We start from the raw sequence: 25880 nt of genomic DNA, 5'->3' as shown, positions 1-25880 counted from the left end.
AGTTTTTAGCATCAATACAGGTGAAATCCTAATGTTAAATCCGTAAATTCGCAGTTTTCCTAGAGCAAAAAATTATATGGAAAATTATGCGTTCTCTATCTTCATGGCATTCTGTAGTCTGTCTCAAAATGTACAGAGATGGAAGCAGCAACAAAACTGTCAGCGTTGCCTCTGAGGAGTGATCTTCCTGTTTAGCTGTAGGGCTTGTTCAGTATTTTCAGGTTGGGGCAACCTCAGATGTACCCCAGAAACTGTGGAGCAGATTCATTCTGGTCACATCAGCCTGATTTAAAACTTCGAATGTGCTCTACCTCTGTTTGAAAGGGCATAATCCTAAAGTTAAATAATTGGATTCATGGACCATAGTACAGGGAAAATGGAGAGGTAAGCAACATTTTCCTTGTTTGACAACATGTCCAAGTATATATAGGTATTGCTATAGGGACTGTCTAGAGGGCTTCCTTCAGCTTCTGACTTTTCAGTGCTTCAGAGAGAGTTTTGTAGATCGTGCATGTGGTGGAGCTTACTGATGACAACAGTTAAGGTTTTTATTTCCATTTCAGATTGCCATTTACCTTTGTAACCAAGGAGGTGGCTGACGCGACCTGTGAGTGCCTGCTTGCGCAGGCCGAGCAAGCTGAAAAGATGGGCAAGTCAAAAGCAGCGGCAGAGCGCATGATCCTGGAGGAATTTGGACGTTGTTTGATGAGAGTCATTAACTCGGCAGGAAAGTCCAAAAGTGACCCCTGTGCCATGAACTGCTGACTCTTGCATAGGAGCCGTGGTAAATTGGACTGAACATGAAACTTAAGGCACAGGGACACTTTGGTTCACAGCAGAGGATTTAATACTATTTTATTGTTAATTTGGTGCTTGTTTTAAATTGACTTGCATAATGTTGAAACAAGAAAATCTTTTATAATTAGGAGTAGATTCTTTTAAATTTTAGCTAAATTCTCTTCTACTTATGACGATGCCTAAAGGTGAATTTTTCTTCCTGTTGTACAGCTTTTAACTTTCTTGGGTTTGGTAAGAGTTAGATGTTTTCTTCCTTCCCCCTTTCTCTAAGAAAATTGTCCAGAGAGCCTTTATAAATTATGATTATAATATATATTATTTACAGTGTATAGAGTTGAATCACTTTGTTCATATGGCAGACACTGGCAGAAAATTTTTTTGGCAGTAGCCCAAGAAAACAGTATATCTGTGGAGGAATTAATTCTGAAAGGAAATATATAGAAATGAGCATCTTCACAATACTGACAACCTACCAAATTAGAACATCACTCTACAACCCTGGAAGGCAATGGATCAGTGTTAAAGACCCGATTCAGCAAGGTCCTTAAACACAAATGTTAAACACATGGGCAGTTGAGTTTTTTGGACAGCTTACATGGTTAGCATTGCATATGTTCTTAAAAAGCTTGATGAATCTGGGCCTCAGGGCACAACTTTTAAAATGGAAAGTATTTAAATTTTTCTTTAAATGACGACAGATTTCATTACTGGCTTGCTGAATAGTCTAAAATGGAAGTTGAAGGACAGACGATGGGCTATACATTCAGAAAGAATTAAAAGCAATGCTGTAAAAGCAAGTTGTCCATCCAACTTTTATCATTAGATAAACATCAAGCAGCAAGATGCTGTTGTGCATCTAGGGCTCAATCCTGCAAGGTCCTGAGCATCCGAGCTTCTCATTGAAGCCAGAGAGGGTTTGCAGTCCTTAGCACCTCATAGGATGGAGCCCTTAAACTGGCAGAAAATGAGATATTTGTTGTGTACATTTACACACAAACTGAGATTACTGGGTGTGAGGGAACCAGCCCTTGTGTTTTCCTGTTAGCACAGTTTTCATGTGGGATGGATTTCAAATTAGCTGCATCCAAGTTAATCAGAGAACTTGTGTAAAGATCAGACTCTGCGTACAGCTGTGGACCTTTTTGATATCCCTTCTCTAATCTTGGAGACTCATTTGGCTTATTTTTTTAACAGTGTATTTAGGATTGCAGTTTGAGCCACGACATGCAAGTACACTGGTACGGACTCAAGGTCACCGTCAAAAATAGATGCATCTGACCTTTCTGTGTGTGGGGAACAGGGAAAGAATCAAATCAGGTCAAATACAGTTGTGCATAGAAGACAGTTAAGGATGGGAACTTTTTCTAGTATTTACTACAAACAGTCCCAAATCACATTTTTGGTAGTGTAGCACGTTTACAAACTGTTAAACCTGTTTAAGTAGCTCTAAATTTAATGAAAGGAAATAACCATGTTTAAATTCACAGGCATTTATTTAGTTAGGTATCTTAATTCTCTCTGTAAATTATCAGAACAAGATTGATACTTTTATTTTCCAAAAGGGATTTTACATTCTCTCCATGTGGAACTGTGTGTATATATTCTTTAACAATATTTGTGTATATGTAGCAAATACACATACACACACCTGCGAAAAGGGAATCTACCATTCATTAAAAAGTTGGTTTTTTTTAATAATTAGGATCTGGATTTCTAAAATGTCAGTGCGATAACTTTAAATGTAGATAGTTCAGCCATTCATCTTACTTTTAGTGACTCAATATAGTATGTCCAGTAAGATTTGTATAAATGTAAATTAATGTAAGTGGATAAAGTAATATCTAATCAAGTTATTTTTCAAACAGATTGCAATACACCTTCTTTTGTCTAGAACTAAATCCATGTTAATTTTGTATATATTCGATGTCCTATTCCAAATTGCACCTTTTGTGATGTGTATTTATATACAATGTGGAGAAAATGTTTGTGAAATTTTGGATTACACTTGTAGATTATGTATGATGGCATTGCTTGTAAAGATTTTGAAGGTGCAATCAAATACTCTTAGTTCTACTTGTTTTGAACAAGCTTTCTGAAACATTGAGCTTGTTTCCAAACGCCCCCGCTTAGTATGTACTACATCATTTTTGTACTTCCTTAGCCATTTGCAACGAACTGCTGAACAAGATTTACAGTCAAGTTCATCCAGTTATTTTAAACAGATCTGGGGTGGGGACAAAGGTTCATTTTCTAGTTCTGTTTACACCTGAAAGTAGAAAGATTAAATTTATATTTACTAGACCAATTCAAAAAAATACACTTTTCTATACTGTAAAAAGTCGGCTAAATCACAAAGAAAAATAAACATTTATACTATTCTGTAAACATGATTTTTGCACTCTGTTCCTTTAGAGCTGGCTAGAACATTAACTGTTTTATTAAAGTACCTGATTTATTAATTAGGGGCCAGGTTGTCACTAAAGTTGCATTCACTAAGGCCCCAAATCAGCAAAGCACTTCCTTGTCATTAAGCATGGGATTAAATCCCATTGACTTCAATAGGACTGGAGCACATTCTCAACGCATGTATGTGCTTGTATGCTTTTCTGAGCAAGGATGGACTTAAGTATGTGCTTAAGTACTCTGAAATGGGGCCAAAATAGATACATGCACTACCAGGTAATTGGGCCAAAGTGGTATTTTTGTATTTAGTTAACTCTCCTGCATGAGCAAATCCAGGTTCTATCCCTGTGGAGAGTGAACAAACATAGTACTTGATCCAACAAACAGATCCATATGAATGGACCGTCATGCCCCGTCAGGATCCCGCTCTTCTGTTCTGCCACTGCTTAATAAAGAGAGCTCTAGGTATTAAATACTCACTCAAACACTTCATTAGAAGGGCAAAAATTTGCAGCAAAAGACTAACCATGGCCTTGTCATACATAGGAATAATCACTGTTTAGCAGAGTTGCACCCTGCCTTAGAAAATGGGCTGAATGATTCTATGCACTCCTGAATGTAGTAAGGTGCTTTGGCAAATGGATTAATCCTGTTAACATGGTACACACCATCGTCCTGCTTTGCAAAATAAGTGACTAAACTGCAGTTAAACAGGGCATTACTGTTTTATATAAAGCACCATATGCAAGGGCAGCTTCACTGCAACAAAGTAACTGAATGAGGAGTCACGAAAGTCCAGGCAACCACTCTGCCTCTTGGCACGAAATCAGAGCCAATGACTGGTGTTCTTCACTTTGTAAAAATGACTGTAGAATAAATGGGCTCCTTTGTGAACTGTATTGCTGGATAAATTAGTCTGATGTGATAGTTGTGAGGAGACAGTGTCCTGTTGCATGGATCATTTAATAGGGCCATATGACCACCAGAGTTTAACAAGCAGTTCAACACAATGGTGCTCTGTCTATGCCACTCAGCAGAAGCAACAACAGAACCACTTGCCCTTCCAGCAAAGGAAGCTAAAAGGGCCTTTTGGAGCATCATCTGGTGTACTTCAAGGGACCTGCAGCATTTTAAGTGCATCAGCACTGCCATCTAGTATTGAGTCATGGAAAGGCAAGAAAATTCACTGACGGTCTCGAAAGTTGTGTATCCTCAGCAGTGTAAATATTTGTAAATTTCCATAGCACTGTTCACGTCATCCAAGGGAGACTGTCCTCAACTTAGCTGTTAAACTGCACAGGATATTTCTTTGTTCTAAGGTAGAAGAATGTACATTATAAAACTGTTTTATACACAATGATTTTTAGGCTACAGCTCTGCCATTCATACATAACACTTGGTAAGAACACAAGAATGACTGGATGACTGGAAAAAGGCTAATGTAGTGCCAATCTTTTAAAAAAGGGAAGAAGGAGGATCCTGGGAACTACAGGCCAGTCAGCCTCACCTCAGTCCCTGGAAAAATCATGGAGCAGGTCCTCAAAGAATCAATCCTGAAGCACTTACATGAGAGGAAAGTGATCAGGAACAGTCAGCATGGGTTCACCAAGGGAAGGTCATGCCTGACTAATCTAATCGCCTTTTATGATGAGATTACTGGTTCTGTGGATGAAGGGAAAGCAGTGGATGTATTGTTTCTTGACTTTAGCAAAGCTTTTGACACGGTCTCCCACAGTATTCTTGTCAGCAAGTTAAGGAAGTATGGGCTGGATGAATGCACTATAAGGTGGGTAGAAAGCTGGCTAGATTGTCGGGCTCAACGGGTAGTGATCAATGGCTCCATGTCTAGTTGGCAGCCGGTGTCAAGTGGTGTGCCCCAGGGGTCGGTCCTGGGGCCGGTTTTGTTCAATATCTTCATAAATGATCTGGAGGATGGTGTGGATTGCACTCTCAGCAAATTTGCGGATGATACTAAACTGGGAGGAGTGGTAGATACGCTGGAGGGGAGGGATAGGATACAGAAGGACCTAGACAAATTGGAGGATTGGGCCAAAAGAAATCTGATGAGGTTCAATAAGGATAAGTGCAGGGTCCTGCACTTAGGATGGAAGAATCCAATGCACCGCTACAGACTAGGGACCGAATGGCTAGGCAGCAGTTCTGCAGAAAAGGACCTAGGGGTGACAGTGGACGAGAAGCTGGATATGAGTCAACAGTGTGCCCTTGTTGCCAAGAAGGCCAATGGCATTTTGGGATGTATAAGTAGGGGCATAGCGAGCAGATCGAGGGACGTGATCGTTCCCCTCTATTCGACACTGGTGAGGCCTCATCTGGAGTACTGTGTCCAGTTTTGGGCCCCACACTACAAGAAGGATGTGGATAAATTGGAGAGAGTCCAGCGAAGGGCAACAAAAATGATTAGGGGTCTAGAGCACATGACTTATGACGAGAGGCTGAGGGAGCTGGGATTGTTTAGTCTGCAGAAGAGAAGAATGAGGGGGGATCTGATAGCTGCTTTCAACTACCTGAAAGGGGGTTCCAAAGAGGATGGCTCTAGACTGTTCTCAATGGTAGCAGATGACAGAACGAGGAGTAATGGTCTCAAGTTGCAATGGGGGAGGTTTAGATTGGATATTAGGAAAAACTTTTTCACTAAGAGGGTGGTGAAACACTGGAATGCGTTACCTAGGGAGGTGGTAGAATCTCCTTCCTTAGAGGTTTTTAAGGTCAGGCTTGACAAAGCCCTGGCTGGGATGATTTAACTGGGAATTGGTCCTGCTTCGAGCAGGGGGTTGGACTAGATGACCTTCTGGGGTCCCTTCCAACCCTGATATTCTATGATTCTAAGAATGGCCATGGTCCCTCTAGCTCAGTATCCTGTCTTCTGACAGTGGTCAATGCCAGATGTTTCAAAGGGAATGAACAGAACAGGGCAATTTATGGAGTGCTCCATAACCTGTCTTCCAGTCCTAGTGCCTAGCAGTCAGAGGTGTAGGGGCACCCAGAGCATGGGGTTTCATCCCTGATCATCTTGGCTAATAGCCATTGATGGACCTTGTCAAGGTTTCTTCCCCACTCTGAACTCTAGGGTACACATGTGGGGACCTGCATGAAAAACCCCCTAAGCTTATTTTTACCAGCTTAGGTTAAAACTTCCCCAAGGTACTAACTATTTTACCTTTTGTCCCTGGACTTTATTGCTGCCACCACCAAGCGTCTAACAAACTATAACCGGGAAAGAGCCCACTTGGAAACATCTTTCCCCCCCAAAATCCCCCCAAGCCCTACACCCCCTTTCCTGGGGAAGGCTTGATAAAAATCCTCACCAGTTTGTATAGGTGAACACAGACCCAAACCCTTGGATCTTAAGAACAAGGAGAAAGCAGTCAGGTTCTTAAAAGAAGAATTTTAATTTAAGTAAAAGAATCACCTCTGTAAAATCAGGATGGGAAATACCTTACAGGGTAATCAGATTCAAAACATAGAGAATCCCTCTAGGCAAAACATGAAGTTACAAAAAGACACAAAAACAGGAATATACATTCCATTCAGCACAACTTATTTTGTCAGCCATTTAAACAAAACAGAATCTAATGCATATCTAACTAGATTGCTTATTAACCCTTTCCAGGAGTTCTGAGCTGCATTCCTGCTCTGGTCCCAGCAAAAGCGACAGACAGAGAGAGAAAACCCTTTGTTTCTTCCCCCCCAGCTTTGAAAGTATCTTGTCTCCTCATTGGTCATTTTGGTCAGGTGCCAGTGAGGTTATCTTAGCTTCTTAACCCTTTACAGGTGAAAGGGTTTTTCCCTCTGGCCAGGAGGGATTTAAAGGTGGTTAGCCTTCCCTTTATATTTATGAGAGACCTAACCTCCATGAACTTACCTAATTCTTCTTTGAACCCAGTTATGCTTTTAGCCTTTGAACCTCCTCTGCCAATGAGGTTCAGATTGACTGTGCGTTGTGTGAAAAAGTACTTCCTTTTGGTTTTTCATAAACCTGCTGCCTATTCATTTAATTAGTTATCCCCTGGTTCATATATTATGTAAAAGGGGTAAATAACACTTCCTAATTCATGTTCTTCACAACATTCATGATTGTATAGACCTCTATCATATCCCTCTTCAGTCATCTCTTCTTCCAAGCTGACAAGCCCCAGTCTTTTTTATCTTTCCTCATGTGGAATCTGTTCCATACCCCTAATCATTTTTGTTGCCCTTCTGTAAAATATTCTGTAAAATATCAGAACAATTAGGAAAGGAATAAATAATAGGACAGAAAATATAATGCCACTATATAAATCCATGGTATGCCCACACCTTGAACACTGTGCAATTCTGGTCACTCTATCTCAAAAAAAGACATTAGAATTAGGAAACGTACAATCAGCTAAAATAAAGCAAGGAGAAATTGAATTGGAAAACGTATTGCTATACCTCAAGGTCAACTTATTGTTTTCAATAACATGCGTAAAGTCACAGCTACATAACTCTGGACACCTTCCTTTAGAGTTCTGGAAAACAAAACTTTAATTCAGGCCTTACTTAATAATAATAATTGGCCTGCAATCACACTGCCTTGTAGTGTCACCCTGTCATATCTCACAAACTACATTGGTTTGTCTGGGTAAACCTCCGAAAAACACTTAGTTATAACAGGAACCTACACTGGTGATTCAGTAGATGTTTCTCTTTCTTAGACTCGGTCTTGAAATCAGTGCCCCAGGACAGTTTAAGGCGACTGTGTGAGTGGCCATGCTCTATTTTGGATGACATGTAAAATGGAGGTCGTACCTGCTCGCAATCATTAAAGACACTAGGGGAATCTTCAGGCAAGACAGAGGAGACACTTTACTGGTGTCTGACTAACTTCTAGCTGGGGTAAATGTATTTTACATATCTAGACTTCTCCAACACTTTTTGGGATTGTTTGGGTACTCATGAGTACTAAAAGGGGAAGTGAATTCTTCACCTCCAGCCCTAACCTATCATGTATGTCACATTACCACGTGCTGCTAAACAGTTATGTTCATCCCTAGCTTTTCATGTCAGAGGTGAGTGAAATAATCACTGTGTCTTCCTCACTTCACAAAGCTATTGGGAGGGATAATTAAAGTCTGTAAAGCATTTTGAGGTCCTCAGCTGAAATCTTTCTGTTCATTCACCACCCATCACCATGATGTTTGAAGGCCTTACCCATTTCTTAGTCAACATACAAAGTTCTCAAGTTTTCTGTTTCCATCATCCAGTCAACAGGAATTCCATTGTTTTCTCTCCTGATGCTCGTAACAGGGCCATCTGCCCTTTTAGTGGCTGGAGTAAGCAGCGACAAGGAGCAGCTGATCCTACTCCAGAGAGAAGCCCAGCAGGCAGGTGTTGGGAATCAGTGGCTGCAGCTGAACAGTACCTCAACTGGCCCATGCTGTCAGCTGAGCAATATAAAGGCGGGGCCCAGCTCCATGAGAAAGGGCACTCTCTTCCTTCGGTTTCCTCATTCTTCTGTAATCAGAGCAGCTGACTGTAGGCAGGGCCTGTTTGGTAGCTACCAGAGGCCCCCAGTCTGAACCCTTCACCAGATGGTTGTCTGTGTTACTTTTGCACATTTTTCTTTCTTTTTTTGTAAGAAGAATAAACACAGCCCTGAGGAAAGCTGGGTGTGGCCATTTGTCCTCAGCTGATGATCAGGACCACCAGCCTATATGTAGTGAACAATGCAGGCATAGCTTGCCACTGCTCAGAGAGAAGCATGATCCTGAAACTCTCATGAAGTGGATGGGAGAGCAACAGCAGCTGCAGCAGATCCTACCATAGCAGCAACATCTGTTACAGCAGTAATTCAGGCTTCAGCTGTTGTCTTGGGTTGTCCACAACCACAGGTTGGTACAGGACATGGTATGTGAGAGGGAGGAATCCTCATTAAAATGGGGACAGAAGACAACCTCTTTAATGGCTCAAGCAAAGCTGACTGCTCCAGAGAGAAGCCCATCAGGCAGGTGGTGGGAATCAGCTGATGGAGCTGAGCAGTACTTCATGAATGGCCCATGCTCTCATCTGAACGATAGAAAGGAGGACCCAGCTCCATGGGAGGGTGGGGGAAATTAGGGAGCACACACTCTTATACCTAGAGCAGGAAGCTGTAGGCAGGCCTTGTGGATTCACCACCCCCACCCCCCGAATGGGGGGAAGGGCCTGCTCAGTAACTACCCTTCCCCAAATGGGTGTTTGTGTTACTTTTACACCTTGTTTATTATCTTCACAAAGAAATAAATGAGCCCTGCAGAAAGGGCCAGGAACTAAGCTAGGCATGACTATTTGTCCCCAGCTAGTGATTAGGACCACAAACCTACAATGCTATTAAGCGGGGGTTGTTCCTGGAAGGTCTTGAGCACCCTAAACTATTGAAGTCAACTGGACTACAAAGTATCCTGTATCTCACAGGATTGGGCCCATTAAAATGCAAATTACTTAATTTCCTCTTTGTGGGGAATTGTAACCTTAAAGGGAAAAAACAAAATTATACTGAAGAAATGAGAACCCAGTAGATGGAAATAAGCAGATGAATTTTAAACTGTTGTTTAGTACAAAACAGTGCAGAATGGAGGGAGTCAAACAGCTAGATACAGAAAGGTACTGGAAAGAGGAATTAATAACAAAGTTAAAAAAAGAGAGTAACCTGCACTTTTATTATTTTGTGTATTTGTTAACAATATTAATATAATATACACACAACCTGAAGAACATATGTCTGATTCACAGCAGGAGGCTATTACACCACACACTCAAATCTTGAGTCTTCAGTTTCCCCCCAAGTCCCAGGGTTGCTATGTACAGCTTCTTTCAAATGGACTTTTCCACCTTACCCACCTAATCAAATGTTAATATCTCTTCCTTGCCCTTGAGGCCTTGTATAATCAGCTGATGGCACAGCCTGGATCTCATTTTGCCCTTCCTCACTCTCTTAACCCACCAATACTAGCCTTCCACCCACTTTCATTTCTTCCTCCCTCCCTTCTGCATGGTCAACAACAATAGGCCGGGCCTTCACTTCTCTGATGAGCTCTGCAAACACTAATCCTTGTCAGTCAAATACACATTTTGACTGTCTTCCCCACATTTTATTAAGAGGAGGAAACAAGCAAACCAAAAGTTTCTCGCCAACACTTTGCACTAAGTCTCCTACTGGGTCCTGAGTTATTCTTTCTTTAGATTGCAAGCTCCCCAAGGCAGGATACCTCCTACACTGGCAAGCACATGTGCAGATATTAAATTACTTCCTAAATATTTTCAAGGATTATCTGGCCCACCCTGTATATAGTATTTTGTAGAATCCTGCATAGAGAAATGCATGACAAGTCTTGTTTTTTCTATCTATTCCATTCTATGACAGATCCCCTGCACCTGACCCTATTCCATCAGTTTTATTTCTTACCTGACTGACTTTTTTCCCATTGGGGTAGCCAAAATCAAGGTCTTTTCGTCACTTCATGTTATCCTAATTCGTGTTCAGATTTAAGCACTTAAAGGAAGCAGTTTGGAATCCTTTATTTTTCTAATAAACTGCCAGTGGAATTAAAGGATGAAAGGCAGAGTGATTACATAATCAGTAAGTACAAGTAAAACATGTTGTTTCTAGTATAAATCTTTTTTTTTTTAATAGCTTTGTGTAAGCTGTTTTGCTGCTTAATTTTTTTTCTACAGCTCTATGGAGTTATCTGCTGCTATAGTACTCCATCAGTTCTTTCCCCCCAGCCCCTTTCCTAAACATGTATGAGGAAACTTTGTATTCATCATAGTCAGGGGCTAACAGCCCTACCCAGAGCCAGGCATAGCATAGGTAGGTATTCAGCAAGCTTCCCCACATAACTGCCAATGAACCTCAATGTGGATTTCCAGTAGCTTCTGTAATCTAGTCCTTTCGTAGACATTGTTGTTCTAAAATAGGTTGTGGTCGTGCAATCTGCATAAATGAGAATTTAGGATGAGATCAAGCTCATTTTCCACTTCTAACCCCAGGCATGACTGGAACATAGTACAGTTAATCCTCCTAGGACTCCCCTTTATTAGCCACCGCTGGACACAGTATTGCCAAGAGATCAACTGAAATACACCATCCCTGTTCTCCGACACTTGTGTTGCATAGATCAGACCTTATCTAAACATTACTCAAGGGGAGATCATTTAACAAATTAGTAAGAAATTATGGCACAGGAAAGATTTGGATAGATTTATAAGTCTTTAATGATGATGAAAATGGATGTTTCCTAGTCAACTTCTTCGATCCATGCCTTCCAGAACAGTATTCCAAACCCCATTCTTTTGCATGTTCAGCTCTGACATTTAAGTAACATTGCACTATGTTCCTTAACAGCATTGTGTAGTGATTGGTGACACACAACTCCCCTTCAAATAGGTGATTGTTTAACTCCGAGAAAAGGTGACTCTGTTCAGATAACTCATATAAAATTTTCTGTTCTAAATACATATCCTGTTGCTTGAGGCTTAGGTTATAGTCTTTCACTCTTGCATGCGTTTTTAGGATTTGCTCAGAAATGCTCACAATCTGACGCACGCTCTCTGATGGCAAACTCCAGCTCCCAATCTTTTTAATGCACAACAGTGAACCACATTTTAGGATTTTTTCATCTGACACAAAGAGAGAAGTGACACAGGCTTCACATCTTATGGCAGCTGCTAACTTCTCAGCAACACAGCCAGCAGTATAGGTGATGCTTTCTGCATATAGTGACAGATCTGTCAATGCATCACTCAGTGTACAGTTAAATGAAATATGGCCTGTATAGTAAATGTAGTCCATTGATGGAATCGCCACACAACCCCGATCGTACTGAGAATGAATGGTACCAAGGGCCAAATCTGTCCTACGAACAATAGATACATCTAAGGTGTTCATGTCACCTAAAAGATTTTGATGTAATCCTGGTGCCAAATTATACTTGGTCAGGAGTTTAGAATAAGCAGTCTGGAACATCATGCAGGTAGGGTTATTGCAGCTAGCACATGCTTGTCTGAGGGTGCTGAGAAATAATTCCAGATGATCTAGGCTGAATGTGTAAGTCAGGAGGTAGCGGAAGGGCATGCTCTTTGGAAAGACATAGTTTGTGTAAAGCCATTTTAAGCTCTCAGCATTAAGCAAAAACCCTAGAAATCCTAATTTATGTTTACCTTTCAGAAAGTGTCTCCCTGAAGTGTCAGTTAACGCAACAAAGACACTTTTAGCCTCAGTTAAGAGGCGATGTATCTTGACGTAATTTTCAGAGGACACAGGCCCTTTCAATCCCGTTCCATAACAGCTTCTTCCATGAAAAATGTCAAACAGATAGCTCATCAAGCGCACAAATTTGATGGTCCCACTGCAGTTCTGAAAAGAAGGCAGGCCCAACAACTGGAGACATTCCAGCGTGCCAGTGACACTCTCACTGAACAGCTGTGCTACGTAGTTCACCCTCAAGTGACAGCTTTCACTATTTCTGGGTCTTCCTGACAATCGGTCACTAATATACAGTAATTCCTTCTCCTGCAGAGTCACTAGGTCCACTATGTGTTGCCAATGTGCTGTTTCATTAATGAACTGTATCCTATGAAAGCACTGAAACACGTTTCTTATTAACTGGAGCATATGGCAAGCATCAAAGAAGTATGTGATCTGATGAGTGGCACTGTGAGGATGCTGAAAAGTGCACTGCATGTTGTTGGCATCAATACGTATGCCCAATGCCTTTGCCAGCTCAACACCATGAGCAGTGGCCGCAGACGTCACAGAGAGAACTCTGACACCTATGCTGGTCAGCTTGCTGATGGTCTGATAAAGCAGCTGAGCTAATAAATGGCCAGTGGTTCCATTTACAAAGAAATAACCCAGGGGAGCTCTCCAGTGACCAAGAACACCTACTGCCATTAGGACTATAGCTTCTGAGGCCAGTGGTGCTTCATCAGCATCAAGTGCTCCTGCACCTACGTCTACAAACCCAATCAGACGTCGAGTCACAGGGTCCCACTCCAGCTGTTTCTTGAGAGCCATACCTTCGACCATCAGTGAGCAGTACTGGTATGCCTGTTCTCCTTGCTCTACTCTCTGCTGAAGGTGAAAGAAAATACTGTTGCTGAAGCCTGGACTACCTTCATCGTTAGACAACCAGCTGGAAGACAGAAGATAGAAATAATTAGGAGCTATAATCTAAGGGGGGAAAAAAGAAACTATTAACAGACTTTAGGACTTAGTAAAGTGCTGACAGATTTTTAATGCAAATTAATATACATAGCATCCATTTCTAAAGTAATAAGGCTTACCTAGATGACACACTTTGCAACCTGAAACATACCAGTACTTTCCTACAGTTCAACTTTCATCCTCTCCTCCATTTGCCTGATGCTCTGGCATTCTCTCCAATGTTTCCTCTATTGCCTCTCATTACTTTCATATATATTTGTTTTTTCATGCTGTCCTGTATGCTTGGAACAGCTCCTGCCTTATTTCCCCTTCACACTTAGTACATTCGCTTGGCCTTCCGTCATAACATAGGAATTGCTATACTGAATCAGACCTGTCAATAGCTCTTTGAATCTTACTAAATTCTCAATGAGTTCTACAATCTATTTGTACACAAAATGTATTTCCTTCTATAAGTTTTGAATTTGTACTGTGTGTCCCCTTGCTTTTGTGTTGCATGACACATCTAATCTACTTCCTGTATAACATTTATAATTTTATATGCTTTTAAGCATGTCCCCTCTTATTCTTCTCCCTTCTAAAGAGAACAATCCCAATCTTTTCAATTTCTCCTTACAGGAAAGTAGTTGGTTGTTTTTTCCCATGCCAGTAATCATTCTCATCTCCCTTCTCTGAACCCCATCTAACTCTTCAATATCTTCTGGGTGACCAGTGCTGCACACAGCACTCTAAATGTGGGCACTGATCTCTTCTAGTGCAGTCTGCTCCCTCTCCCAGGACTGATCTTTATAGTTTCTCTATCTAGTATTTGGCCCAGTCATCCTCTCACTGAAGTCAATGGATCTGGATCTTAGATTGTAAACTCCTCATGTCAGAGACACGGTCATGCTTTGTGTTTGCAAAGTACTATGTATACCCATGGTACTATGCAAATAATAGTAATGAAGGTAGTCATTGCATTTTAGTATTTGTTCCCTCTTTTTATTATAGGCTGAAATGAATATAGATATCAAAGTCAAGCACTTGATGTCTGTCTTTCCCCACTGGTCAGTCACCTGGAAGAATGCAGCGTGCTTCTGACTACCTCTGCTACTGTAAATTTAATCTTTGGATGTGTTACTTTATGATGGTGCAACTGTTTTGCACAGCCTCGCCCCGCCCCGCCCCGCCACCCCACCAACATTCTCTGATATGAGTTAATATTCCTGTAACAATCGCAGCCTATTCTGCTTACCTTCTTTGTTATAAATAATAAAAATGTAAGACAATAGCATAGGTGTCATGTTGAATTGTTTTTTTATGAAATCTCTACTCTGAACACTCCATCTCTTACTTATTATAGGACAACCTGGAAATATAACTTGAGATAACGAGAATAAATACTCACTTTGTCAAGCTGGAAGGATGAGGCAGGGGGCAATTCTTTCTTACATAATCATAGCCTTTACTACTATAGAGGTGGAGAGTACAGGCAAACTGCCTCATTTCTGTGGAGCACTCAGTCAGCTGTCTCCAGCTGTATGGTTCCCACTGCAAATCTGTTTTTAAAAATATAGATCAGCTTTGGTAAGAAGCGTGAACAGCTTGATCATTTAATTCAGATGAAAAGTACCTCTACATGGCAGGGCACGAGAGACACAGTGAAAAAAAAAAAAGAAAAAAGAATGTTGTGTTTGACAAGGCACAAGCCTAATGCCCAAGTGCCATCACTCAAGTACTCTTGTTGCAGTAAAACAAAATTCAGACCTGATTGCTGAGTTCCCTCCCCTACAGAAAGGGGAAAGGGAATGAAATCCTCCATGCCCCTGCCAGAACTCTCACTTATGCTAGCCTCTTTCTCTGGGTGTTGCAGTGGATTCTGTCTTATCCCAACTTGTTTGCCTTCTAGACGGGGATGGCACTTAATATTTAACATTAACAACAACCCAGATATCCCCATTTTCCTCATACCTTAACACTTCACTGCCTTTCAGGACCCATGTCACAGCCAACATCCTTCTAATGGAGAAGGATAAAATGTGGCTCCATTCAGAGAGGGTCAGTGCTGTTCCTGAATTAGCTGGGAAAAGTTGCTTTGAGATCTACAGATGAAAAGTGCTATATAAGTGCTAGGTATTACTATTCATGACTCAGTTAGGATTAAAGCAATTTAAATGATTTTTCTCCCATATTATCAAAATGAACGGAGCCAATTTTCTAAACACTTTCTAAGTGAGAGAGGAATATAAGGTTCCCTTACTTAAACAGAATTTAGATTCAAGCTTGAATCTCTTTAAGCTGAATGTTTATTCAATAAAGCCTAGTATCTCACATCACACACGCTGTTCTAGGGCCCAGATACGAGGGGTGGCCACCCCTCAACTCATCTTCATCTCAGTACAAGTTGAGGGACTTAAATACCTTGGAGGACAGGCCCATATTGTGTAACTTTTAGTAACCAATTTGAGATACAGTATCTTCACGAAAAAGCCTTCGGTTGTGGTTCTTATTTTTATATTACATTAGTGCCTAGAGGCCCCCAACTGAAATCCAGGCCCCCGTGCGGTAGGCACTGGAAAAACAAATGTACAGTTTCTGCACTGAAGAGTTTACTGTCTAACCAAGGCCCTTAATACCTGAAAACTGGGCCTGCAGCAGGCTCACAGCTTCTTCAGAGAGCAGCTTCTTCTTTACAAGCTCATTGATTACGCTAAAGACATTTCGTTCTCGGTAAGAGAGACCCCTTCGTGCTGCAACAAGTTTCTTTTTAGGCAACTGTACTATTTCTTTCATTTCTGTCTGTTGCTCAGCAGCCGTTGCAGGATTCTTTAAGCTATAGTTGTGATCCGCAGTAATGACCTCCTCATCAGAAGAATTATGTGAGAGTGGCTGCTTTAATGCTTTCTGGGATCTTCTATTTCTAAGATATGTACTCAGAGGATCCTAGAATACAGAAAAGAATATGGGGCTTATTATGGGGGAAAATACTAGAACTAAGTGCACAGCTACAGTGAAACAATGCAAGCCAGATTCTTGGTTGTATTAACTGAAAAATAGGAAGTGTTGGTATTTCTAAGTAAGGTCTTTTTTTGGACTTCCACCCCTCATAAATGAATGCTGGGTACCGCACAAGTTTTTCTGGCATAAGGATATTATTGTGTCAAACTACACAGGACAAAAAAGATGCCATCAGATCTCAACAATCAAATCAGTGGTTCCCAGACTCTTACTAAGGGGACCACCTGTGACCCATCGTTAGATACATGCACCCTGCACCTTGAACCTCAACCCTGATCCTGTCTGGATACAAAGGGGAGGCCTCAGGGCGCAGGGGTGGTGGTTAGAGAGCGAGCCTGCCCCACATTTACGCTGTAGTGGCAGCTCCTGTACCACAGGGCTGTACCCGTGTCCTAAATATAAAGGGAAGGGTAAACACCTTTAAATCCCTCCTGGCCAGAGGAAAAACCCTTTCACCTGTAAAGGATTAAGAAGCTAGGATAACCTCGCTGGCACCTGACCAAAATGACCAATGAGGAGACAAGATACTTTCAAAGCTGGGGGGGGGGGAGAAACAAAGGTTCTCTCTCTCTGTGTGATGCTTTTGCGGGAACAGAAAAAGAATGGAATCTTAGAACTTAGTAAGTAATCTAGTTAGATATGCGTTAGATTCTGTTTTGTTTAAATGGCTGATAAAATAAGCTGTGCTGAATGGAATGTATATTCCTGTTTTTGTGCCTTTTTGTAACTTTGCCACACTTTGCATATATATAATATGCCTTCAATCTGGGGATTTCAAAGCGCTTTCCAAATACAGGGGAGTTGTGAGATTTCATTCATGAGTATCTGTGCTTTAGCCAAAAGATCACCCTTCCCCTGAGCATGGTTATAGCCTCATCCTTCAAACAATGACCACCCCAGTAGGCATGAAAGCCTACCAGAATAAATATTTAAATATAAATGAGAAAAAATATACATATACAGTAACAAGAGGGTTGTATTTTTTTTTACTGTACTTTTCATGGGCATGGCAGGAATCAAGTTACCTAGATTTGATAGATCAGAATAAAATTGTCTTAAATTTAGTTAGTTTACCGGAAAAAGACAAGGTTCTTTCTAAGCAATAGTAGTTTCAAAAGAGCTGTTAGCAAGATGAGGGTTATTCAAGTTTAAACTGAAAGAGCACTAATGCCAGCAATGTATTTAAAATGATTCAAAATGGCTTTTATAAAGAATGTTTTCCTTCCCCCATCCCTCTTTCAGTGTATTTGTGACACAGCATAAAATAAACTAAGACGTTTCAACTTGTGTTGCTATAGCTTTACAACATAAGTTGCAACCTCTATTTTTCAAGTAATTTTAGAATTTGTCTTTAAGGTTTCTAATGTGTTTCCAATCTATTAAAAATGGTAATTGCATTTAAAGTTCTTTTTAACTACCTTGTATAGAAAAACAGAAGGTACAGCTCCTTTCCTTAGTTTTCTTCTCATGCCATATGATTCGAAGTCCGCTTCTGCAAAATGTCTGGAACACAATATGGCACCAGGTCCTGGAATCCAAACCTTTTTGCTTTTGGGGTCTGCTCGATTAACAGCATGGATCCATTTTGTACGCTGTATGTCATCAATAGGAAACCTGAAATGTGAGCAGAGCTCTCTCATAATACAGTCAAAGTGAAATTCTACTCTGTTAAACTGCTGTAAATCTTGAGTAATTCCATTGAAGGCAATGGTACTATTCCAAACTTATAAAGGGTGTAAAAAAGCAGAAAAAGTGTCCTTAATATTCAAAGACTTTCGTTTTGAAAAGTTACAATTTTACAGTTACAAATTCCCTAGTTAAACTGATTAAGGAGCACTTCAGAACACTTCTGAGATCAGGCACCTAATCCTGTGCAGTTAGGATTGCTTAATTGCTGAATCCCACTCTGTGAGATGCCCCAGCATGTACTCTGCAAATGCAATGTTAATCTACCCTGAAATATTAGTGCTTCAAATGGAGATCCATGCATGGAGGAGGCCTGCAAGACACCTTCCCTTCTCTGGTCTATCCACCTTGACCTCTGTCTGTTTTGACTGGGTCTCTTTCAAACATACATACTACCCTTTTCAAAATATAGCAGTTATAAAAGATGCTATTTTTCACCTGCACACTTTCACTTTCTGAAAAATTCAGCATTGGGGCTGAAATGACATATACTTGGTACTGCCCAAATGCATTTTTTGGGGGGTGGGGGTGGAAGGGTGGAGGAAGACGAGAGGGATGAAATTTGGGAAAACTTTGTTCTGGGGTTATACAACAGTGCTTTTTCCCATGGAGATAAATCATAAAAGTTCAAACTTAGGACTCCCTACAGCCAGGTGCAAGCAGACTTGGGAATGGTCCACCTGCACACATCTAATTGCAGGGTTAGGGATCAAGCATGGAAAGAGTCCTGAATTAAGTACGATTGCTAGATTTGAAAATTATTACATTCCTCATTTTTGGGATGTGAATCGACATAGTCAATATCCACAGAGAACTCAAATTACAGGTGAATTACTTTATTTTTAAGCTCACAAAGCTCTGACCATTTGCAAATACAATTGGGAATGTAAAAAAAAAAAAAATCTCTGAGGCCTTGCTCACTGAAGTTAATGAGGGTTTCAGCCATAGAGTAGCTGCAGGATCAAGCTTTGGTGTAAAAGTGCACACTAACAGGGTTTGATCCGGCACCACGGCAGTCAATGGGAATTAAAGGATCAGAATGGACATACATGTGTATGTAAGTAAGGGTCAATTTATTCATAGAATAAGATACAACTCAGTGCAAGTAAGTGGGGAAGAATCTGGGTGAATGTGTACTGTTACCCATGATTAGTAAGTGACACTAAACAGTTAGTAAACTGGGACTTTAATTTTTTTGCATCGGACATAAGAAAAACAATAATGCAATGTTAACGTGTGAGATCAAGGCCTCAAAATCATACTGGCCTATGATGGAGAAGTGAAAAGCCTGAGATCTTTTTCTCAGCAGACCCATGTGCTCTCCTGTTTCCCTCCCACAACATCTGAAATAAAAATTAATTTCATTTTTATTTAAACTCAGAAGAATAATGGATTTATCCTGCCCTCATTTTAAGTAAGGGCAGATAATTGTGGGGCTCAGTAGTTCAGGACGTATGGCTCCAATTCTGCAAATGCTTAAGCATGTGTAAGTTTAAGTATGATAGTCCCAATGAAATGGGACTACTCACTTGAGTAAAGCTACAATATTTTCAGGATCAGGTCCTGCTAGGACTCTCTATTTCCCTTTAATTCTCTTCAACATAATAATTTTCATAGGTAAATCCTGTGTCCGTGGGTAACTGTAGTTGAAAGTTCTGAGGTTTTAGAGACCGCTCTGGGGGCCTGAAATATTACTCAACAGTCCGGGTTAAATTATAAAATCTCAGTTTAAAATTGGAAAGGGAACTCACAATTTTAAAAAACAAAATCTGTCTGAAAATACTTGATCTTCTATATTTACAGGTACCCTCTAAGATTACGATAAAAGAAAAAGAATAATTTTTTTGTCTCTTCCAACACCGAATGTCAGTAGAGCTTGCTAAAATGGTTAAAATGGCAAAATTTGAAAAATAGGGCAAAATGTTTATGAACATATATCCTCCCCACCATCACCCTGTTTTTCAACCACTGATTGAGCGGCTACAATTTTTCTTTTTAATATACCAAAGAGACAAGAATGTTTTATAATTCTTTTGGCAGCTCTAAGAGTCAATTTCAGCATTTACGCTTATTGTCATTTGCTGTGATATTGCGGGGGGGCATCTTTCACTTTGCCGCAGGGGAGAGAAAAACATAGGGAAAGGCGATTGTGAGGTCACAATGATTTACAGGGATTTCTGTGGGGAAGGTGTAGATCCCAAGGCTGTTTAACTCTTTAAAACTCAGGTGTGGGTGAGCGGCCACATCCTCCCAGTCTATGCCAGCAGGGCTCCGGCTCTTCAGACCACGTCCTAAGGCTCTAGCCTTCCCTCCCACCTCCATGGTTCTCAAAATATTGCCCGCGGGCAGGTCGCCTCCCGCCAACGCTAGTCGTGGCTGGTGTTTTCAAGTCCCAGCTCCTGGAGTCTAGGGATGAGGAGAAAAATCTCGCCTTTTTCCATTATAAAAATTCCTTCCAGGTATCCACCTAAGGCGGCTGCGGAGGAAGGCGCCCCTCCCCCGTCTCTTGATGTTTAAGCTACTCATGATTTGGGTGAGGGCGGAGGTGGCTCGTGAGTCTGACCGCGCGGGTACGGCCCTGGCGAGGCCCACGCGTGGCGGTCTGACTCGTCCGCGCGGGGCTGAGGGGAGCCCCCCGGTGTCCCCTCTCAGCGCTACCCATCGCGGCTGAGGGGGCCCCCGCCCAACTCACTGATGGAAGGAGACGCCCCGCTTCCGGCTCAGCCCGGTGTCCCGCGTGGTGCAGCCCAGAGCGGAGCAGCTGCGGGTCATGGTCCGCGCACCGCACGGCACCCGGCCGCCCGGCTGTCGCGCGCCCTCGGCCACGTCCCGCTGTCGCGCGCAGCCAAGTCAAGAGCCCCCACGCTCCCGTCCCGGCCAGCGTTGATGGAACGCGCCTTCAGATTGGTGAGCGCCTGTCCTCTGCCCTTTCCGATTGGTTCTCGCTTTTTTTTTTTTTTTTTCCGTTCGCTAGCCCCGGAGCTGCGGAAGAGAGCCTTTCATTGGTCGCTGTCCTCCCCACGTTCCTGTGACCACACCTCCTCGGCGCCGGGGACTCTTTGCGACACCGCCCCACACGGCAAAGCGGAAGCCGGAACTAGGGAAGGAAGAGGAAGGAGAGTTGAACCAATCAGAAACGGCACAGGAGGAGGCAGCCAATCAAACCCAGCGTACTTGGAGCCAATGGAAGCGGCGCTCTCTGTCTGGGGGCGGCTGTATCCGGTTGCTGGTCACACGCTCGTTCCTTTCCGTCTCTAGCCGCCCTGGGGCGTGTGGCGCTGGCGCGGAGCGGGGGACCAGGCTTCCCGATGGCGAAGGAGCTGCCCGCGGGGACGCTGACCAGGCCCCAGCCAGCACCGTGGGCCCCAGGCGGGGCGGCCCGGAGGCAGGCGGGGCGCCACGTGGCGTCTCTGCGCCCGCCGCCTGCCTGAGGGGGGTGGCCGAGCTGTTGGAAATGTGCCGCTTCCCTCCGGCGGCTGCGCCTCGGAACGAGGGCCAGCGTGTGGGGGGCAAACACCAGCCCGCCCGGCGGGGTTCGTGGGCCGGGCCCGGCCAGGCTCATTCCTGTGTGGACGGAAGGGGCCTGCGGCTTGAACCTGAGTCCGGGTTCACGTGCTGTGTAGCCGGGGCCTTAGCAGCAGGGAACAGCCGGGGCTTGCGAGCGCTGACCCGAGCCCCCGCCTCCCCCACCCCCCCACGCATGGAGCGTCCCCCAGGCCCGGGGTAAGTTCTGAGTCGTGGTTAGCGCTAGCCTGTCCTTGTCCCTTGACTTGTCTGGGTTCGGCAGAGAGCCTGGTGGCTCACGTTGTGTCTACAGACACGCCTTCCCTCTCAAGCCTTGCACGGCAGCCTCTGAGCACTTCAGCGTGAGGCTCTTAGGTTGCCTACTTTATGGGGAAGAGGCCCTACGTATCTTGATTAGTGCACCAGCCAAAATTAGACTAACCCTTAAGGGCTTTACGGGAACAAATCCATGGATGGCTAACTTCTCCTGTGCTGTACCAGATACGTTCACTGTAGCTCTAGTAGCCAGTTGGGCTAGTGAGCACTGCTGTTTTACAGATTTCACGTAAGGATTAATGTTGGTGTGAGGGCATGTTCAGAATTACTGACATGCTCTGGTATAAGAATGTAAAACTTTCGGGAATTTAAGACACTCTAGTGATAAATAGGGAACCTTGACATCTATTCTAAAACTAAAGTAGCCGTTGATTGATCTACCTGTAGTATGAGGGGATGAAAGGAGGAGAGAGATGGAACATCAGCAAGAACTTGCCATATTGATGGCTCTCAATACTGAACTGTGAATGAACTAATCCAACTTTAAGTTCCACAGAACAGATACCTTGCAGACAATAGTGGTGCGAGATTCACTCCACCATTGGCATGTCTTAGCCTTGACTGGAGGAACCTTTCTGGGTGCAAGTGTAACTGAGTTGCCCTGAGCATTAACTTGTTGCCCACACTTGACACTAGAAGAATACCCAGTGTTTTATTGTGCTGGTTTTTAATGTATATAACCTGCCCATTAGAAAATGGACCTAAGCCATCAACTAGTTATCAGATAGTGAAACCTTTGTCGCGTGACAGCCATCTACTACTTTTTAGAGCCAAGTGAAGTGTTGGTTCAAGGAGTGGCTCAGAGCTACTTTTCACTTAATATTTACTTGACACATGTCCAATGATTAAAACCTTTTCACTGCTGTTCACATCATGATGTGCTGTGATTAGTATCTGTTTGGATGAGGATATGTGGTTTAAAAACCGACATAATGTGCTGACATAATTTAAGTGGAAGGCTGTGTAAAGCCAATAAATATTACTAATGCAAATAACTGTTGCTGCTAATGTTTGATACTTTTTGCACTGCTGTACTTTTGGGAAGAAAAATCACTGTTTAAATGTATGTTCTTACTCCTTTAAGGATTGTTCTACTGACAAGATCTGCCAGGCATGCTTGGAATCTGGACGTTCATATTACTTAGCTATTGTTCAGGTGAGGGTTTCATTAAGTGATTTTGAAGTATAGCTGAATTCCGTAATTAAACTTCCAATTTGAAAGACTATTGGTGAATCCAACAATAATTTAAGAATGAATGTTTAAAAATGAGAACTAAATATTTTATTTTACCTACATCCTTGAGGAACGGGCATCACTTCCCATAAAAGTCTAAGCTGCTTATAGAAGAAAAGTTTTGGCAACTTAGCAGTGAATTGCAAGAAGCTGTAACTTACTGATTTTTAGGTGTAAGTAGTCCTCTTCTCTGATGTGGTTTTGTTTTTTCTCACACCCTGACTGACATAACTGCCAAAATAACTTAAGTGTAGATCAAATACCAAACATCAAAGAAAAAGGGGCCTTTGATCTTTTGATTCCTTTTGCGCCATAACAGTAGTTGCAGTGGTAGAATCCCTTGTGCCCTACCCCAAAAGTATCTTCCTCCTTGGCCTGTGTCCGCTGCTGGCCTGTTTCTTGTCCTGAGCAGATAAAGTTAGTTAGTTCATGGTTCAGCATGTTCTGTTCCGGGGGGGAAAAAAGAGAATAAAAGGTGAAAATATAATATTTTAAAACTATTGAAATAAAAGCCTCAAATAATAGATTTAGAGAGCCTCCCAAATTTTAAATGTGGTTAGAGAATAATGAGCTTGGTTTTTCTTCAAAAAAGTGTATTTTTTATCAACTTTAGACCTTGATTGGGAAATGGCAAATCATGTATAGTAAGCTAGGCTTAAAGATTTGCAAGATGAACATGGTAAGTTATTTTTAATTTATTGTGTTAATTTGTTTTGCCTAGTGTCCAATGATTAAAACTTTTCACTGCTGTTCACATCATGACTCACTGTGATTAGTGTTTGACTGGATGAGGACACAGGGTAAAAAATTCAAAACTAGATTTAAAACCATTGAGAGTCAGTTCAGTTTGCAGATTTAAGAAAAACATAAAATACACTTCTGGAATTCATTTGGTTTGCATATATAACAAAAGAACTTGTCCTTTTCCCTCCCCAGCATTAAATTATTACTCTTGACTTGTGAAAGGTGAACTAAGACTGTTCTGACTGCACCTGTTGACATGTGGGTAAGCATTAACACTTTTTTGCTAATTTCTTTGTCTGCTGATTCAGTTTGTGCCTGGTATTGTAAGTATCTCAGTATTGCAGCATATTAGCATGTATTACAGTACCTCAATGCAACTAATTTGGATCTGACCTTGTTTCTGATTCTGAATTTTTTATTTTTGTTAGACCCATCATGTTTGTTAGGTGTTTGTTTTTGTATATTCAGACTTCAGGTCTTGGAGATGACAGGGGGATAATTTAAAATAAACTGAACCAGGCAGTAATGAGCATGCTCTCTAAAATAAACCTGTAAAAATTGCATGAGTCTGTTTCTAGAAATACAAAAAATTGTTTAAACACTACTGGGAGGACATCCTAATTGTGGTTGTAATAGATGGTGGGCTTTACTGAACTGTTACTGAGCTTGGTAACATGCAGAGACAAGATGGGTGAGCTAATTTTTATTCAACCAATTACTGTTGGGGAAAGAGACAAGCTTACACAGAGCTGTTCTTCAGGTCTGGGGAACTTAGGAACATTTACTGAAGTTGTGGGCTTACTGAGTAAAGGACTCCTAAGAATGTTGAGAAGTAGATGCTAATCTGCACTAAATTAGGCATGTATCTATATTGTCAAAGATCTAATATGTTTTTTTACTTTTCAGGTAATTGTGAAGAGTTCCTATGTTCCATCTGAATTTCTTCATTAATCTTTAACGAAGATGCTTGAAAATGGTTCAATTTGCTTCCTCTTTTTCATTGAGGGGGTTAAAGTAATCTAGTTGCTGATGTAATGCTTTTTATAGTGGAAAAAGTAGTGGTGAAGGCAAGAAATCAGTCTCAAAGCATTTGTTTCAGCTACAACCTGTGAATCCTGGGAAGTTGCTTTTGGAGGCTGTTATAAAAATCCTCTTCATTTGTATTGATAATAAACATGATATGCTGCCCTTGATTTAAATATGTGGTGTCTTGGCTTTATTTCTATCAATTCTCTGGTACTCACTGCTGTAGAATAAGTGCCTCAAACATGAATGAGCTGTAAGCCTCATAACACTGCTGTTAGTTAGGAAACCATCCCTGTTTTCAGCTGGGGAATTATACCAGTAGTCACATACAGTACTCAACATGGAGAAAGAAATGTGACCTTTCCATGAAAATGGCAAATCCCAGTCATTCACCCCACTAAAGGTGATCAAAATGCCTTGCCCTTGCTGGGGCTTGTCTGGCCCCTGGGCTACCCTGCTTTGGGGAGGCAAACTACAGTGAAGGGGGCCAGTTGCCTGTAACTTACCTTTAGCCTTCAATGCTAGCGTCTTGTACTGAGTAGCAGAACATTTTGGCGGTGGAATCTGATCACAGATCAGAAACAAAGGTGAGGCTGCAGACTTGTAAGTGGCCAGTACGGTGGAGCCTTACCTTGTGTAAGGTTTTGGGGCTCTTACCAAGGGAAGGAGAAGGGACAAAGCCTCTCAGAGACTGGGGGTCTAGAACAATCTGTACTGGGGGGGGGCCCGAGAGCCACTGAACCAAACCGTATTCCTTGTACATGACGGAAACCAGTTCACGCCAAGGGAACTTGGTCAGGGCAATGCTGATACGCAACCCCGTACCAGGGGGGTGAGGGCAGCCATCCAGCGGCTCTAACGTTACCGCTCTATTGAAACGAGCCGGGCTGCCGTGGCCGGGGCTGTAGAACTGCAGCGGCCCGGTGCCGCCCGTACGGCCACGCACTGGGCCGCTCTCCCGGCTCT

General features: G+C 42.2%; 2 protein-coding genes and 1 long non-coding RNA gene across 5 annotated transcripts in view; 2 read left to right on the top strand and 1 right to left on the bottom strand.

The window, feature by feature from the left end:
- The window catches only part of LIN54 (lin-54 DREAM MuvB core complex component), a 63407-nt gene extending 60261 nt beyond the window's left edge, over window positions 1-3146 (top strand). For both annotated transcript variants that reach the window (XM_074950505.1, XM_074950504.1), the window contains exon 14: window positions 564-3146. In XM_074950505.1, the coding sequence (XP_074806606.1) occupies window positions 564-765 (202 nt within the window). In that variant the 3' untranslated portion in view covers window positions 766-3146. The remainder of the gene's footprint in view (window positions 1-563) is intronic.
- Window positions 3147-9915: 6769 nt separating this feature from the next.
- THAP9 (THAP domain containing 9) lies at window positions 9916-20938 on the bottom strand. The gene is made up of 5 exons (XM_074950503.1): window positions 20763-20938; window positions 17803-17998; window positions 16003-16309; window positions 14775-14925; window positions 9916-13355 (listed from the first exon to the last, which is right to left on the bottom strand). Exons 1-5 carry the CDS (start codon window positions 20840-20842, stop codon window positions 11396-11398), a joined length of 2694 nt encoding a protein of 897 aa, XP_074806604.1. The 5' UTR covers window positions 20843-20938; the 3' UTR covers window positions 9916-11395.
- Window positions 20816-25071, top strand: LOC141986225 (uncharacterized). 2 transcript variants are annotated; one of them, XR_012639232.1, is made up of 4 exons: window positions 20816-20977; window positions 22995-23066; window positions 24081-24150; window positions 24795-25071. It is a non-coding gene; the product is annotated as an uncharacterized LOC141986225 (long non-coding RNA). The 2 variants fall into 2 exon arrangements; XR_012639231.1 differs by lacking the exon at window positions 20816-20977 and adding an exon at window positions 21292-21793.
- Window positions 25072-25880: the final 809 nt, after the last annotated feature.

This window comes from Natator depressus, chromosome 4 (assembly GCF_965152275.1).
Source record: "Natator depressus isolate rNatDep1 chromosome 4, rNatDep2.hap1, whole genome shotgun sequence".
Taxonomy (NCBI): Eukaryota; Metazoa; Chordata; order Testudines; family Cheloniidae; genus Natator; species Natator depressus.
The sequence above is the reverse complement of the archived record's forward strand: the minus strand, read 5'-3'. Positions and strand labels throughout refer to the sequence as shown.